The sequence below is a fragment of the Pinus tabuliformis genome, chromosome 1_2 (assembly GCF_031772625.1).
Source record: "Pinus tabuliformis cultivar Carrire ecotype Pingquan chromosome 1_2, CPIR1, whole genome shotgun sequence".
Taxonomy (NCBI): domain Eukaryota; kingdom Viridiplantae; phylum Streptophyta; class Pinopsida; order Pinales; family Pinaceae; genus Pinus; species Pinus tabuliformis.
Genome location: NC_142298.1, coordinates 467,877,712 through 467,893,930, shown reverse-complemented (window position 1 = coordinate 467,893,930; position 16,219 = coordinate 467,877,712). Strand labels below are relative to the sequence as shown.

At 38.1% G+C, this 16,219-nt stretch overlaps 1 protein-coding gene across 1 annotated transcript; it reads left to right on the top strand.

Moving 5' to 3' along the window:
• The first annotated feature begins 7,183 nt into the window (after positions 1 to 7,183).
• Positions 7,184 to 8,533, top strand: LOC149206372 (uncharacterized). Its single transcript, XM_089397678.1, has one exon. The coding sequence runs from the start codon at positions 7,184 to 7,186 to the stop codon at positions 8,531 to 8,533; it is 1,350 nt and encodes a 449-aa protein (XP_089253804.1).
• The last annotated feature ends 7,686 nt before the right edge of the window (positions 8,534 to 16,219 follow it).

Genomic DNA, 16,219 nt, shown 5'->3' with positions numbered 1-16,219 from the left:
GTGACAGTTGTAGCATTCAATTTTGGATAGGTTTATCTTTCTTCTAGTCCCTTTAGACTTATTGAATGATCATTTGTGCTTGTGATGAGTGGATTAGGAATTTGAAATTATCTTCTTCATTCCCTTTGTTGTTTACTAGAGAAATTCTAACTTCTTCCTAATCGCATGCATTCCATAGTTGTTCAAGGGTAGGAGTATCCTTCTAGCTGTTGAGACCTGACGAGAAGGCACTCCATGATGTTGGTGAACCTAGAAGTGCAGTGATAACAAGTTCCTTCTCTAGTACTATCTCATCAATTGTATGAAGTTCATCTCTTAATATACCTATTCTCACAAAGAAATATGCCACAGTGTCATCTTTATAGATCTTAGTTCATCTTTAAGGATTACTATTTGACCAATATTCCTAACACTGAATAATTGGGATAATGCCTCATACATTTCATGGGCAGATTCTATGTTGGATATATAGAGGATGAGATTATTCTTTATTCCATCCACCATTAGATTCATGGCCAATATTTATATTTCCTTAAACTTTGCCTTTTCTATATCACTTGACTCATTAGTAGGCTTCTTTACCTTTCCTTTGACTAGATCTAAAACTTTATTCTTCTTGATGATGAGGTTTATCAACTTCTTCCATGCCCTATAGTTAGATGCTCCTTCTAGTTTGTTTTCTACCTTCATTGAGTTAGACATTGTCCTTTAGGATGATATATTTGACTTCTTATATTTTCCTTTTGATGACCCTTATTCAAAGCTTCTTAGAACTCCTTATTCTTATTTCAATAGATCTTTGAGCTGCCTTTCCCCTTCTTCACTTTAGATTTGATACCATGTAAGAAAATCAAAAAGGCAAAAAGATTTTCTTTATATATACAATTACTTGTGATATTCTTATGTTCCTCTTTTATCTTTTAGTTCATCAAGAAACTACCAAAACAACAGCACAAAGATCACAAACACCATATGTAGGCAAACAACTAGGGGAAAACCCATATCCAGGGGAAAACCAGTAAAAAAATATTCCTTAATAAATTCACGAGATAATCCAAGACTCTTGACCTAGACACAAAATTCATCCACTCCAAGTCAGCGTTTTCTTTCTTCTGTAGATGATAACCCTTTCAACAATAACATTGACCTAGCAGTAGCCCAACAACGTTGACCCAATAGTTAGCCTAGTAACAATTTCGATCCAGTAGTTAGCCAAACAATAACTTTGATCCAATAGTTATCCCAAAAACAAATTCGACCCAACAGTATCTTCGTCCTTCCAACAAATATCCCAGTAGATCCACACGAGTGAGAGAGACAAATCCAAAAACTTTGATCTTCCTTCTTCCAACAACTTCACATTCTTTCTGCTCTTCTTCTCTTAGATGTCGAACTTGTGAGTGGGATTTCTCCAAATGAGTTTGAACTGCTTCAATATATAGGCTTCTGGTCAGGTCAAATTGCACAATTTGAGGCTGAATTGATCTCGTTGAGGCCGACTTGGTGTAGAGGTGAGAAATAACTTATTTGACTCAATAATGCATATCTTTACATGATTCAAAAGCCCAAGAAGGGTCTCCTTAAATGGAAAATGACTCTAATGACTCATAATAGATCCTAGAAGTCCTCAATGGGGACTTTGACCTAAAACATGATAACCCAAGCATGGAACCCATGCTTTAATAAGTCATAATAATAAGTTATTTTTCATTCTTTTGGTACATATATTCATTGTGACTCAAATACAATTTATGAGGACTGAATCTATTTACATTATTCAACAAGATGCTCGGTGAGCGGGGGTGTAATACCCCCGAATAATGATAATAAAAATAAAAATAATAAATAAATAAAATAATATAATATTAAAATATAAGTAAATAAATAATAAAGAATAGATCATTGGAGCTTTGATTAATTTCAAATCAAGGAGAGAGATGGCTCTGCTAGGGTTTGATCTAGGAACCCTAGGGCTAGGGCCTAGCTGAAGCAGATGGTGCAGGGAAGTCAGCGGGGGTACAGGTGCTGGACTAGCTGGCATCTACAACAAGGACGGACAGGGCAGGTCTCGGCAGCAAGTGACAGCTGGGTTCGGGCTGGAAAACGGGTTACGCGACAGCATCAAACGGAGTATTATACTTCCCTGCAGGATTTTTATCGGATTTCTGATCGCGGTGGCTTTTTTACGGTATGCTCACTAGTGAAGGCATCTAACCTGTGGTTTTACCCTGAAAACGGCATTCGGAGGCGGTATGTGCAGTTTCCCTTTCGGGCTTCGAGCGTAAGTCGGTTACAGTTTTTACGGAGCGCCTTTAACCATGGTAATTCCTAGTGATTCGGTTGACCTGGACCCGGCCCCTGAAGATATCCTTACTGTTTGGGGCAAGGAAGTCACGGAGAAGAATATTAGTGAAATTATCGGGCATTCGAACAGTTTCTCTGGTGCGTTTTTTCCGGGAGGAGTCTCGTGGCGCCATAATCCGGCTAAGGGGCTGTTGGAAGAGAGCTTGGAGCTCTCGAGCAGCTGTGGGAGAGGAGGAAGGTTTCCGGAGGATATAAGCCCTCACCACCCTCTCGGCCAGAAGAAGGACAAGCTCGGACCTCTGCCGGTTGGTAAGTCGGTCTCTCCTGCAAAAAACTTTGTTTCTTCGGGCGGACTCGAGGACATAATCAATTTACCCCATATTCATGGAGTATGGAGGTCGGTGGGTGGCGTGCAGGGTGTGGGGAAAGAATCGGGAGAGCTTTATACTCAGGAGAAGGTAAAGAGAAAGTTGATTTTGAACGACCGGCTACCGGGTCCTCTTGGAAGGGAAGAGGGCAATGCAGGTATCTTCAAATCTTCGACTGCGGGGGTCTTCTCCAACCCTCTGCATCTTGAGAAATCTTTATATGAAGGGCATTCAGCTTTAGGTGAGGCGGGCAGCCCTGTGGAGGGTTTGGTTGAATCCTCACCGGCCAATGAAACCCAAAACCCAAAGGGCGTTGGAAAGACCCATGTGCGGGAGGAAGGCGGCCTGTTTTCAGCTGTTAAGGGAAAGGTTCCGGAGCCGACAACAGAGAAAGTAGAGGAAAAACGAAAGAAGACAAAGGAGTGGAAAAAGAAGCGGGTTTCCAATCTGGTTGTAGGCATGGATGTCCAGGTCGAAGAAGCATTGGAGGTTGCAGAATGCACTCTTGTTGGCAGAGCAAGAGGGAGATACGTATCTGGCAAATTTTTAAGGCAGTGGGCTGAGAGTCAATGGCTGGAGACCCCAGCAAAGTCCTTTAGAACTGATACGTTGGTAAAAGGATGGTTTATGGTGAAATTCGACACTAAGGAAGCCATGGAATGGGTTGAAGCACGGAATTGGGCGTTCAGAAGTAGACCTGTATATTTCAAACGATGGACCCCCATGTTCGATGCGGCGAAGGAGAAAGTTGATGAAATTCCTGTTTGGGTGCGAGCTCCAAACCTTCCGTCGTTCCTATGGGTGGACTCAGTCTTCAAATCGATAGGGAACCATTTAGGTACTTTCCTAGATGTGGATAGATCTTATCTGCATACTTTTGAAAGAGGGGTTGCAAGGATTCTGGTAAGGCTCAATCCATCTTAGGGACTTGTGGAGTCGTTTCCTCTGCAATATAAGGAATATGTTTATGAACAACTGCTAGACTATGAACTTTTTCCCTTCAGATGCCACTGTTGCCACGAATACGGGCATTTAGCGAGGGACTGCCCATTGGGGAAAAGAAGAAGGGGGGTCCAGCAGAAGGTGGAGGAGTGGGAGGACTTGACGGGTTCACCCAAATCTCAGAAGAAAGAGGAAGTCACTGAGGAGGACCACCAGAACGGAGCCACAGCTACCATAGTGGACGAGGATATGCAGCGGAAGGAGGAGAGCCCCGATCAACGAACGGATGATCAGCCAGGTCGGGATGCTCCTGCGGCAGAGATGGTTGGTCCTTCGGAGGAACCAGCTCCCGGTATGCAGTCCTCTTCTTTTATGTTCCCTGTAATTTCTGTTTCGTGTAATGATGATATCGTGGAAAATTCTTCTAAGCTGCAAAATTAAGAGGATCTCTCTCATAACATAGAGTCTTTGTCAGAAGCCATCCCGTCTCTAAATCTGAACAGTGAGGTGTCTCAAAAGAATAGCCTGGGAAAGGGATGTCTTTCTGTCACCTGACATTATAACTTAAGGTCCCTCCATAAGCCCTCCGCACTCATCAATGATATTCAGGATTCTATGGGTGGTCTAAGTCCTGAGCCTTCTAGGGGTACCTCCAAGAAAGGTAGAGGTAGGAAATCTTTATTGTCAAAGACACAAGTTAAGGCAAAGTTTGACGTGGCTGATGGGAAGCAAATGACGATACCCGGGGCGCTTAGAGCAGCGAAATCCCCTGAGACGGTTATCAAATGATCTGTCTGTCCTGGAACTGTAGGGGTTTAGCTAGTAAGCCCAAAAAACTAGCACTAAAAGATCTCATTACTCGCCATCATCCGGATGTTGTCTTTCTTCAGGAAACCTTGGGCAAGGGTATAGAAGTTGAATCTTCCTTGCGATCCCTTTTGCCGGGTTGGTCTTTTCTTGCACTTGATGCTGCTGGTCACTCTGGAGGCCTTGCCATAGGTTTCAAGATCGGGAGATTAAAGATTCAAAACAGCTGGGGTTCAGATCATGTTTTGGGTTTGGAGGCTCTCTCGACTGAGTTTGACCAGCCTCTGCTGCTCATTAATATTTATGGTCCTTGCCAGGGCAGAGTTCCTTTTTGGAATAATTTCTTGTCAAAAGAGCTTCTATTGAATAAGAATCTGATTATTGGGGGTGATTTAAATTTCTCCCTGGGGATGGCGGAAGCTTGGGGTCCCTCCGCAAGGGAAGATCCTTTAACTGATTTTTTCTTAAAGGCCCTCCAAATCGCAAAGCTGATTGATGTCAATATTATAAAGGCAAAGCCGACCTGGAGGAACAGAAGAACGGGTGAAGATAGGATAGCAAAGAGATTAGACTGTTTCCTCATTAATGAAACTTTGGCGGCTTATATTCCCTTGTTCAGACAATTGGTAGGGGAGGGGGGAAATTCGGATCATCTCCCAATTTTCCTTGAAGTCTCTAAGCCCCCAGCAAAGCCGGCTACTCCCTTCAAATTTAATGCTTCTTGGCTTCAGGAGGAGTCTTATCAACAACTTTTCAAAAGCACATGGAGACATATGGGACAAAATTCTCAGGTCAACAAGGGAGGTCATTTTATGGAAAATCTGAAAAGACTTAAGAGAGCAACCATTGAATGGGCTTCTGAGAGAAGAAGGAAACAGAATGAGGAGCTGGTAAAAATCGAGGAGGCTCTTGGGCTTCTTGAAGACCCTGACTCAGATGCCTATGTGTCACAGGATTCAAAAGAGAAATTATTGTCCTTAGAGAGGGACAGAGCAAAGATTTTGTTGGAGAAAGAAGAGGAGTGGAGATTGAAAAGTAGGGCCATTTGGTTAAAAGCAGGGGATGAAAATACAAAGTTTTTTCACAATTATGCTAAAGGACGAAAAATTGCAAACACCATATGGAAGATGAGAGACCCCGAGGGAAGGGAAGTGTCCTCATTTGAGGCAATCTCTTCTATGGGGAAGAATCATTTTCAAGCCCTCTTTTCTAATCCTGGGGGGATCTCTTTGGCTGAAATTATTAGAACAGCTCAAGCTTTTCCAAGATTTGTGGATGAAGAAGATGCAGAGTTACTCTTTAGGGAAGTGGAAAAGGAGGAAGTTGAGCGTGTTATAAAGGCAATGCCTAAAGATAAAAGCCCGGGTCCAGATGGCTGGACCATAGAACTTTTCACTCATTTTTTCGATATTATTGGTGATGAGCTTACTGAGGTGGTGGAGGAATCCAGAAAGAAAGGTGAAATTTACAGTTCTTTTAATGCTACTTTCATAGCACTTATTCCAAAAAATGAGAATCCTGCTTCTTTTGAAGACTTCAGGCCTATCTCTCTTTGCAATACAATCTATAAGATAATTGCGAAGATTATTGCGGTACGCCTGAAGCCTTTTCTATCTGAATGTATCTCAAGTGAGCAGTTTGGGTTCCTGGATGGACGGCAAATTCACGAAGCAATTGGAGTAGCTTAGGAAACCATCCACAGTATCAGACAAGCAAAGAAGAAAGGGGCAGTTTTAAAAATTGACCTGTCAAAGGCCTATGATAGGATTGACTGGTCTTACCTAAGATTATTACTGACTCACCTGGGGTTCAAATTGGAGTTCATAAATTGGATTATGGGGTGTATTACAAATGTCAATTTTGTGGTGCTGATTAATGGGGCGGATTCCCATTTCTTCAAAAGCCAGCGAGGACTGAGACAAGGGTGTCCGCTTTCCCCTCTTCTCTTTCTCCTGGCAGCAGAGGGGCTAAGCAGGCTGATCTTAAAGGCAAAACAGTCAGGCTTGTTTACAAGATTGGAGGTTGCTGTAAATCTGTTCATTTCTCATCTACTTTTTGTTGACGATATTTTTTTATTCTTAAATGGGAATCTAACCGAAGTAAAAGTTCTTAAAGATATCATTGACCTTTTTCTGAAAGCCACAGGACTTCAAGTAAATCACAGAAAATCTCATTACATTATGGAGGGTTTCACTAGACAAGAGGTCAATGCAATTACATCCATCATGCCTTTTGAAACCTGTCAAATGGATATGCCTTTCAAATACCTGGGGTTTTGGCTAAAACCGTCCTCTTATCGCAAACAAGATTGGTACTGGCTAGTGGCAAAGATTGAACAGAGGATTTCGCATTGGAGTTACAAGTGGCTTTCAAGAGCTGGCAGACTAACTTTGGTCAATTCAGTCCTTCAAGCCATCCCTGTTTTTTGGGCAGCACTGACCTGGATTCCAAAAGGGATTATACATAAAATCAGGCAGATCTGTAGCAGATTCTTATGGTCAGGATCAAAGGAAAGTGCTGTGCTCCCATGGGTTGCTTGGGACAAGATCGCTAGACCGAAGGAGTGGGGAGGTTGGGGTGTCAAACAGCTAGTGGATTTCTGCCAATCCTTGGCGGCAAAATCAGGTTGGCGAATAGTAGTGGCAGATAATCTGTAGACCAGGGTTGTTAAAAGGAAATATATTGATCCAACCCCATTGGAAGATTGGATAAGAAGCCCAAACAAAAAAGGGAGAAACTGCTCGGTTATTTGGAAGGCAACCATGGACGCTTTTAAAATCATTGAACAAGGACTAGCATGGCAAGTGGGGAATGGTGAATGTGTGCGGATTGGTAAGGACCCTTGGGTAGGGTGTAATGAACATTTTGCTCTTTCTCCTGGTTTGCTTGAACATCTCGACTCAAAAGGAATTCAACAGCTTAATCAGATTGCAAACCCGTTTTTGTCTTCCATCTGGGGGCAGGGTTGGAAGTCAGCTGAAGATTTGGAGTTGGACATTCGTTGGAGAGATGAATGGAATGTTTTCATTCAAGAACTAAAGCGTTCGAATGTCAGATTAAAGGACTCTCCTGATTCTCTGGTTTGGGCTCATGCAGAAACAGGTCGTTACTCCCCAAAGGCTGGATACGATTTTTTGATGAGCAGAAAGGGGTGGGAACCCCCGGTTTGGTGGGCAAAGCCCCTCTTCAAATTAAAATGTCCCAAAAAAGCCAGAATTTTTCTCTGGTGTGCGCTAAAAAATAAAATCCCCACATGGGATATCCTCCAAGCTCGTTTCCAGTTGGGGCCGAGTAGATGTCCTCTCTGTAAAGAAGCCTCTGAAACGATCTCACACCTCTTTGTAAGCTGCCCTTTCTCCATGACAGTTTGGGAGGAAATTTTCAAACTCCAGAAATTCTCAGGGAAGTGGGAAGGGGCAACTTTATCTGCTGCATGGGAATACTGGTGGTCTCACTACCCTGAAAAAAACTTGAGAAACCTCCCGCCAATTGTCTGCTGGGGTATTTGGATCTCCCGGAATGGATGCATTTTCAATGGGAAGGTCACTCCTGCACCCGTCATTGCCTTACAAGCCTCAGCTATTTTTGCTAGTATTCCTGAACCTGAGGGCACTCCTTCTTCAAACCGGCGGGCGGATTTTGTTATCAGAGAGGGCATCCCTTATGCCTTTTTTGACGGAGCTGCCCAAAATAATGTCACTGGAGCTGGAATCATTATTCACCTCACTCCTTCACATTCCTTAAAAGCCTCTGTTGGACTTGGGTCGGGTACAAACAACTTTGCCGAATTATCTGCCTTAAAACTGCTCCTCTGCTGGCTCATTCATAGAAACATCCTCACTGTTCAGATTTTTGGAGACTCGGCAAATGTGATTCATTGGGTCAATGAGAAATTTATTTGCAGGAATTATATGCTGTTACCTCTGTTGGAAGAAGTGAAAAGTTTAAGGACTCATTTTAATAGTTTCTCCATTGCTCATATTTACAGGGAAAATAATGAAGAAGCCGACCGGTATTCTAAAACAGGTTTGCAGCAAGCTTTGGGAGTTTGGAGGATAACGGAGCAATCTCAGGACCAGATCCGTGTGTCGGATCTCCCTCCTTTCCCTTAGTCTTTTTGTATCTTTCTCTTCTTCGTTGTCGTTCTGATATGCATGCTACTGTGGCAGGAGAGACTGTGTTTTAAATATTTCTATATGTTTTGAACAAAATATGTTGTTTTTATTGGGCTGTTTTCCTGTAAAAAAGGAGGCCTAGGAACTTATGGTGACAGTACTGAACTCATATATTTTTGATAGGGCCAATATAGGCTGGCAAACGTTTAGAGAACAAAATGTCTTTTTGATCAAAAAAGACATGGCTAACCTGAAAACACTGAAGAGATTAACCTCTCTGTTGATCGTGAAATCTCTGCTGAATGTTCACGCATTCTTTTTTGTAGCTTTTTTATTACTCAATTAATAGAAAAGCGCGGTATTTTTTCCTCGGAAAAAAAATAATAAAGAATAAAGACAAGATAATAATAGTAAACAATAAAGAGAAGATAATAATAGTAAACACATAATAAACAATAAAGAGAAAATAATAATAGTAAATAGTAAATAATAAAGAAAATATAATAATAATAATAAACAATGATGAAAATACAATAATAATAAATAAACAAAATAGAAAATAATAAATTATATATATATATATATATATATATATATATATATATATATCTATCTGTGTGTGTGGTAAGAATAAGTAAAGCAACAAAAAGTAAAAAGGAATAAAATGAGAAATATTTAAATTAAGAGAAATATTAAATCAAGTAAAACTTAAAATAAATAAATAAAAATTGGCGTATTGACACATGGAATATGTGCATGCAAATCTCTTTTATTTTTTGGTCTATTCAATGGACGGTGAAGAAGATGAGATTCATCCATTTTGCTGGGAGAAAAATGTTGTGAGACAAAGGATTCCCTGGCAATAGTACATTGATTGAGGGCTCGGGGGTAGCTAGTTGTACAAAGATTATGTGCAGCTGAGCCTACTGTTGGGTGGAGATTCGTCCCCAAAATCTTTGTTGTGGTTAGCGTAACTTAAAGAGCATTCAACTACAAAAGCATAAGTAAAGAATATCGCCATAAATAACTAAAAGTTATTTGATTGTTATCTTAAACTTTATGATTTATTTTTGAATTAAAAATATTTTAGAAATAACTAAAATAAAAGTTAATTAAAAATAATTAAAATTTATATTAAAAATTGTAAAATAATTATAAATAACTAAAATTATATCTCAAACTGAAAACCAAAACCCAAAACTTAAAGAGAAGTTCTAATTAATTTGATATGACATACATAATTATTAATAATATAAAAGTTATGTATTGGTAGAAATAGAAATATAAAAGTAGTTAAAATTAATATCGTCCCTATTTTTAGATTAACAAGAGTTCACTTATATGATCTACTGTAGTGGGTCATACCCATCTCAGACCACCACTATTATGTTTTTCTAAAATCTCAAACATTATTTTTTAAGTATTTATTTGATATTTTAATTCAGCTCAATAGCTTTAATAATCTAAGTGAGATCTTAGTATCGGAGGGTTTTCATGCTTTACCCAATATATATATTTGAATAAAAATAAAATAGGTGTATTATAAGAGGTGCTTTATTTTGGTTAATAAAGTACAAAAATAAAGGTATTTTTAAATGAAAATGATTATAAATAAGATAAAGGTAAGTGTTTCTTTTGGGTGAATGGTGCTTTATTTTGGTTAATAAACTACAAAAATAAAAGTATTTTTAAATAACAATGATTATAAATAAGATAAAGTTAAGTGTTCTTTTTAATGAATTTAATTATGTTTTATGTCTAAGTCATTATATATGGGAGAAATTATAAAAGCAATTTTATATTTTATTTTGAGAGAATATTCTAAATCACAAATTACATAATTATTATGCTTATTTATGCGAGAATAGAGTATAACTTAAGTTGATGGGATGAATTCCTTATTCCTATTAAGTGGAAAAAAAATATAACTAGGTTGGCTTAGTAATCAAACTAATTAGATTTAATGAAGGTTATCGAGCGATATTTAAAAAATTACATCATGAGAGAGTACATGTATCTACCGCATTAATTAGATGTCAACTTCTATTTATTAAACACTTGTTATATTCTTAATATATAATGTTGAGATAATAAGAAATTGGAAAGGGAAAAGAATTTATCGGAATCGGGTGAAAATTAATAATTAGGATTTGTTTTGATGTTTATGTAAAAATGAATTGTATTTAGAGAGTAGTGAATGATTGTGAAATTATCATTGAACGATTGTTTTATAATTTTCTTCCTATGAAATTTTTGAATGCTTATTGGTTGTCTTATTATATGGCTATGATGTGCTATTTTGTGTAAGTTTGAATTTGTGATGCAATGTTGTATTGGATAAATGAAACTTTACAAGTGATGTGGAATTCAAACATGGTTTGATACAAGGGAGATCATGGCTCCTAAGCATCGAAGACAAACCTAAGTCACCCCTAAGGTGGAAACCCCACCTCCCGCCACCATAGAGATTGGAACCCCAAATGAGCAAGCTATATTACGTTCCCTTCGGAAAATGACAAATATCTTTAGGGAATGTGTTATCACAATTTATTTTGAGTTTGAATTTTTTTAAGAAACACTGACAATTTCAGTGTTAGTGAAAATATTTGTAATAAACAGGAAAAATACTGATAATGGGACTATCAACACTTTTTGAGTTTAGAAATTTAATAGAGGAATACACTAACAACAAGAGTGTCAGTGTTATTGGGTATTGGCTGATAATGAGACTATTAGTGCCAAAATTAAAATTTGAATTTCGATTTTTAAAATGTGCTGATACATTCTAGGTCGGCAAAAAAATAATCATTTCCTGGTCATGCCACGATAAATATGAAAGTGAAAGGTACATGTTGAAAAGAAGGTTTTTCGCCGCTGAAGAGGTTTGATGTGGTTTTATAATTATCGAACAGTTAAAACATTATTTCACCTGTCAACCAGTTATTCTGCCTGAAACCTCACTATTTGTTCCTGCATAGTATTTTCACCATTTCATTTGTAAGTTTTGTTAGCTTTATCGTTGGAAATTTGTTTGGTTCAAACTTCTCGATGAAGATACAACATCGGATCCTGCTCTTTCATTTGCGAATCACCAAATTGTAGAGATAATGGGGAAACATAGGAAACACATGAAGCTTAACAGAAATGAACCGAAAGGTCCCAACCTTCTGGAGATTTACCCAGATATTCAACAACAATTCCAGTGAGTTGGGTGGCAGGAATTTTTCCAACGATGCATCGATTACCATGACGATGTGGCTCGAGCATTCGCCCAAGGGTTTGACAGTCAGTGTGTGGAGGTAGGAGCGTTTCCATTCTTGGTCAGAAAGGAACTAATTACAGAGGTTACAACTCTGCGTACAGATGGGGAAAAGGTTTTCAGAAGTCACGTTCTAGCTGGGATTGGTGTCCTATTTTTTCTGAAAGATGAGTTCAAAGATAGGAATTGGAAGGCAGGGGTGCAAATATCTTGGCTAGAAGGAAAATGACATGGGCTGCTACACATTACCTAGTTATACTTCACATGTGCAGGACTTTTTAACTGGGTAAACTTATACCATTTCCATTTCTTAGCTCATCTAGAAGGATAAGTAAGAATGAATGTCTTTTTTTATTTATTGGAAATTCAGAAGCATGTGGCTACTCATTTCTGAGCCAGGGCAGGTGTTATGAAAATAGGTCACAAAAAGATAGAAAAGATAGATCAATGCCTTAGAAATAAGCCTCTTCGAGGGGGAAAACTCCTTTACATTACACAAATGAACAATTCTTAGATGATACAAATGACAAGACCTCCTTTCTATATATAGGAGTCTTAGATGATACGAATGACAAGACCTCCTTTCTATATATAGGAGTCTAAGGGGTCATAATATAATCAGAGGCAACATAACAATAATAATGTAAGGGAACAATAATAACAATAGTGGGTTTCTATGGGGCACAATAATAACAATATGGGGACTGCATGGGCACAACAATATAATAAGGGGGTTACACTAATAATAATAAGGGGTTACACTAGTAGTATAGGGACCTAACATGCCCCTCTCCTTCAAAAAGTGTTGTCCTAAATGCTTGAGTAGTTCTGAATGCTTCTGTATAAAATTATCGTCTTTCCATTTGGAATCTTCAGTGGGTAAGTTCTTCCACTTGATGAGATACTCTGAAATTGATCGATTTCGTAGCTGTTGACTTCTCCATTTTGTGAATGCTTTAGGTTCCAATATGATTTTTCCTTCCTTGTCAAGTTCTATCAATATTGTTGGAACGGGGATCTTCGAAAACTTTTGAATGAGTTCCCACCCTGCTTCACCATTCTTCCATTCATCCCTTGCTTTTTTTATCAAATTTGGTTGGATAATTATACCGACCTCTACCATTTCTGCAACCATATGTTCAATTTCACTCTTTTGGGCATATGGATATCTATAAGGCTTGATGTTTGGAGGAACACTTCCTGGAATCAAATGAATAGCATGATCATGATCACGAATACATGGGAGACCTTTGGGAGTCTCAAATACCTTGGAATGATTGTCCAAGGCTTTTTGGAGATATGGAGAAATAGATGATTTCTATGTGGGAACCATTAGCGAACATAATTGTGCAATTACACCTCATTGTTCTTTCTTTAGAAGCTTTGTCATTTTGTTAGAGTTGATTATCTTTCCTGGTTTCCCTGTGATACCCCTTAATTCAAATTACTTTCCTTCCGAAGAAAATATCATGAAAAGTTCTTGAAAATTAAAAGCTATTGTACCCAAGGATTGTAGCCATTGGACTCCTAGTACAACATCAGCACCACCCATTGGAATGGAAAGCATTGGGCTATTCAATAAATATTCTCCCATGGATAGCTTGATATTATGGCACTTTCTAGAGAAATTTAAGGTTCCTCCACTTACAACTGTCACTTGACACTCTAGTGCTAGATATAGGAAGCAATTCAATTCCTTGGCTATCTTACAATGAATAAAATTATGGGTACTACCCGAATCAATCAACACTATTACCTTTTTCTTCTTTATATGTCTTTCTATCTTTATAGTTTGAGGAGTGGTAATTCTGAACAATGCACTACAATATATGGTCAGATTCATTTCTTCTTTCTCCGGGGTTGATTGCTAGTGAGTATCCTTTTCTTTTGATGTTTCTTGATACTTTTCTTCCTGATATTTCACTTCTTGAAAATTCTTCTTCTTGATATGTCCTTCTATCTTGAGAGTTTGAGGAGTGGTAATTCCTACCATTATAATACAAGATATGGTTGGATTCATTTGTTCTTTCTCTAGGGTTGGTTCCCAGTGTATATCCTCTTCTTTTGATGTTTCTTGATCGTTTTCGTCATTAGGAGGCCTTTCTTGTAGCATCTTTGTCCCACCTTCCTTCAAACCTTCCATGTATTTCTTCAAATCTTCCATTCCTTTCTTCCAATATGTTTTCATATCATCGATATCAACTTCCATGGCATAGATAAAACTATTTATCTTTTACTTTTCTAGAAAATCATTTATCCTTATATTCAATTTTTGAAAGTCCTCAATGTGCTCTGCCATTGAACCCTTTTGTTTGAGATTTATCAATTGGCTAAAGAAGGTGTTTCTCTTTGTATCCTCATAATGTGCTATCATTTCCTCCATGAAAATTGACCACGTGACAAGTGGTTTACAAGAACAAAGCCCTTTATACCATAAAAATTGATTCGGTTCTAAATAATTAGATGCAATATGTACCTTTTGTAACAGTGGTACACCATGTAAATCAAAATATTTCTCCATCTGTAGTATTCAATTTACCGGATCCTTGTCATCAAACTTCCTCATCTCACTTTTTCTTGATTTTAAGAACTCGATCTTGAAACAACTATAAATCTGTAATTTCAAATATTTAAGTTCTAAAATTTCAGCCTATAATAGCACTCTGAGTCCTCTTTCTAACTCTACAAGTCTTATCGCAATTGGATTCTCGAAGAAATATTTATTCCCAATCTCTCGCGATGACCTAATTATAGACTAGTTTAGTAAAGTGACCTTGGATGACGTGCCACATGTCACTGCTTCAACCTTAGGCTATAAATATTATACCAAAACAAAATACAGTCTGTCCTCTTTTTGTAACTTATGAAATTTCAATCTTATGCTCAAAGAGAAAGTTATGATGATTTTCTCAAGGTCACCTGTTTAGGATATAATTCGAGAGTCTGCAAAAACCCTAACTTCCTTAGATCATATATCTGAAAATATAGCGAGACAAGATTGGAAATTCAAACCCGAGATTCCCCATGAGGTTTTGTCAAATGGGTTTTAAATTCAAGGTCTGAACCTTCGTCTAAAACAAATTATAGTGAAAATTCCATCATGACCTATTTGAGATGAAATTCTGGAGATTGCAAAATCCCTAACTTCCTCAGATCATATCTTCAAAAATATAACTAGAAAAGATCTAAAACATATATCGAGGTGAAGAACTATGTCATCTCAAATGGTTTTTTGTTTTAGATTCTGAAACTTCGTAGCAAAAAAATTATAGCGAAAATGCTACGATGACCTATTTGGAGTAGTGAAACCCTATAATCCAAAGCTCTGATACCAAATGTTATGAAACCAACTCAGAAAAATATAGAAAAGATAGATCAACGCCTTAGAAATAAACCTCTTTGAGGGGGAAATCTCCTTTAAATTACACAAATGAACAATTCTTAGATGATACAAATGACAAGACCTCCTTTATATATATATAAGAGTCTAAGGGGTCATAATATAATCAGAGCTGTCATAACAATAATAATGTAAGGGCACAATAATAACAATAGTGGGCTTCTATGGGGCACAATAATAACAATATGGGGACTACATGGGCACAACAATATAATAACGGGGCTTCACTAATAATAATAAGGGGTTACACTAGTAGTATAGGGACCTAACAGTAGGCTCATCCCCTCATTTTGTTTACCACAAAGAATTAATTAAGTTGTTAATTGAAAATCAGTTGGTCAAATATGGAAGAACGTGGAGCCATTTCTTATTCTGGGGAGGGTTTCAACCCCAACCCCCTAAGGCTAAACGAGGGAGGAAAAATGGTACCAAAAAGGGCAAGAAAACTCAAGCAGGAACCTCCTCTCAAGGCACCTCCACTCAGAAAATGCAAATCCAAAAGGATAAAGAATTTCCCTTATATTTTGACCCTACAATTCATAGTGTTTATGCTAAAAGAAGTGTCAGGCTTAAAAATAGACCACCTTTTGCTAACCCTCCTACTGAAAATCTGCCTCCTACTGCGAATTGCCCTCATGCTAAGAAACCACCCACTGAGATTTTCCCTGCAAAAACTCATCTACCAAAGCAGACCAAAGGAAATAAAGTTGAAACTGAACCCCATGATGAAGAAGAAACCTCCCTGTTTGAAATGTTCAAAGGGGGTAAAAGACCTCACACCAGTCCCTTAAACAAATTGAGGCTGAAGATAAGGTTGAATCAAAATCCTGACTTCGCCAAGGAAGTAATAGATGTGGACAATGTCCCATTAAAGGACCTGATAACAAACAAAGGGAAAAATGTAGGTTCTAAAAAGTCGAATTCTAAGGAAACTAAAAAGAAAATCCATATGGAGACCAGACATAGCAAGAGGCAGAGGATGGATAAGGTAGATGTTCTTTTGGAGGTGGCTAGTACCCTCAAT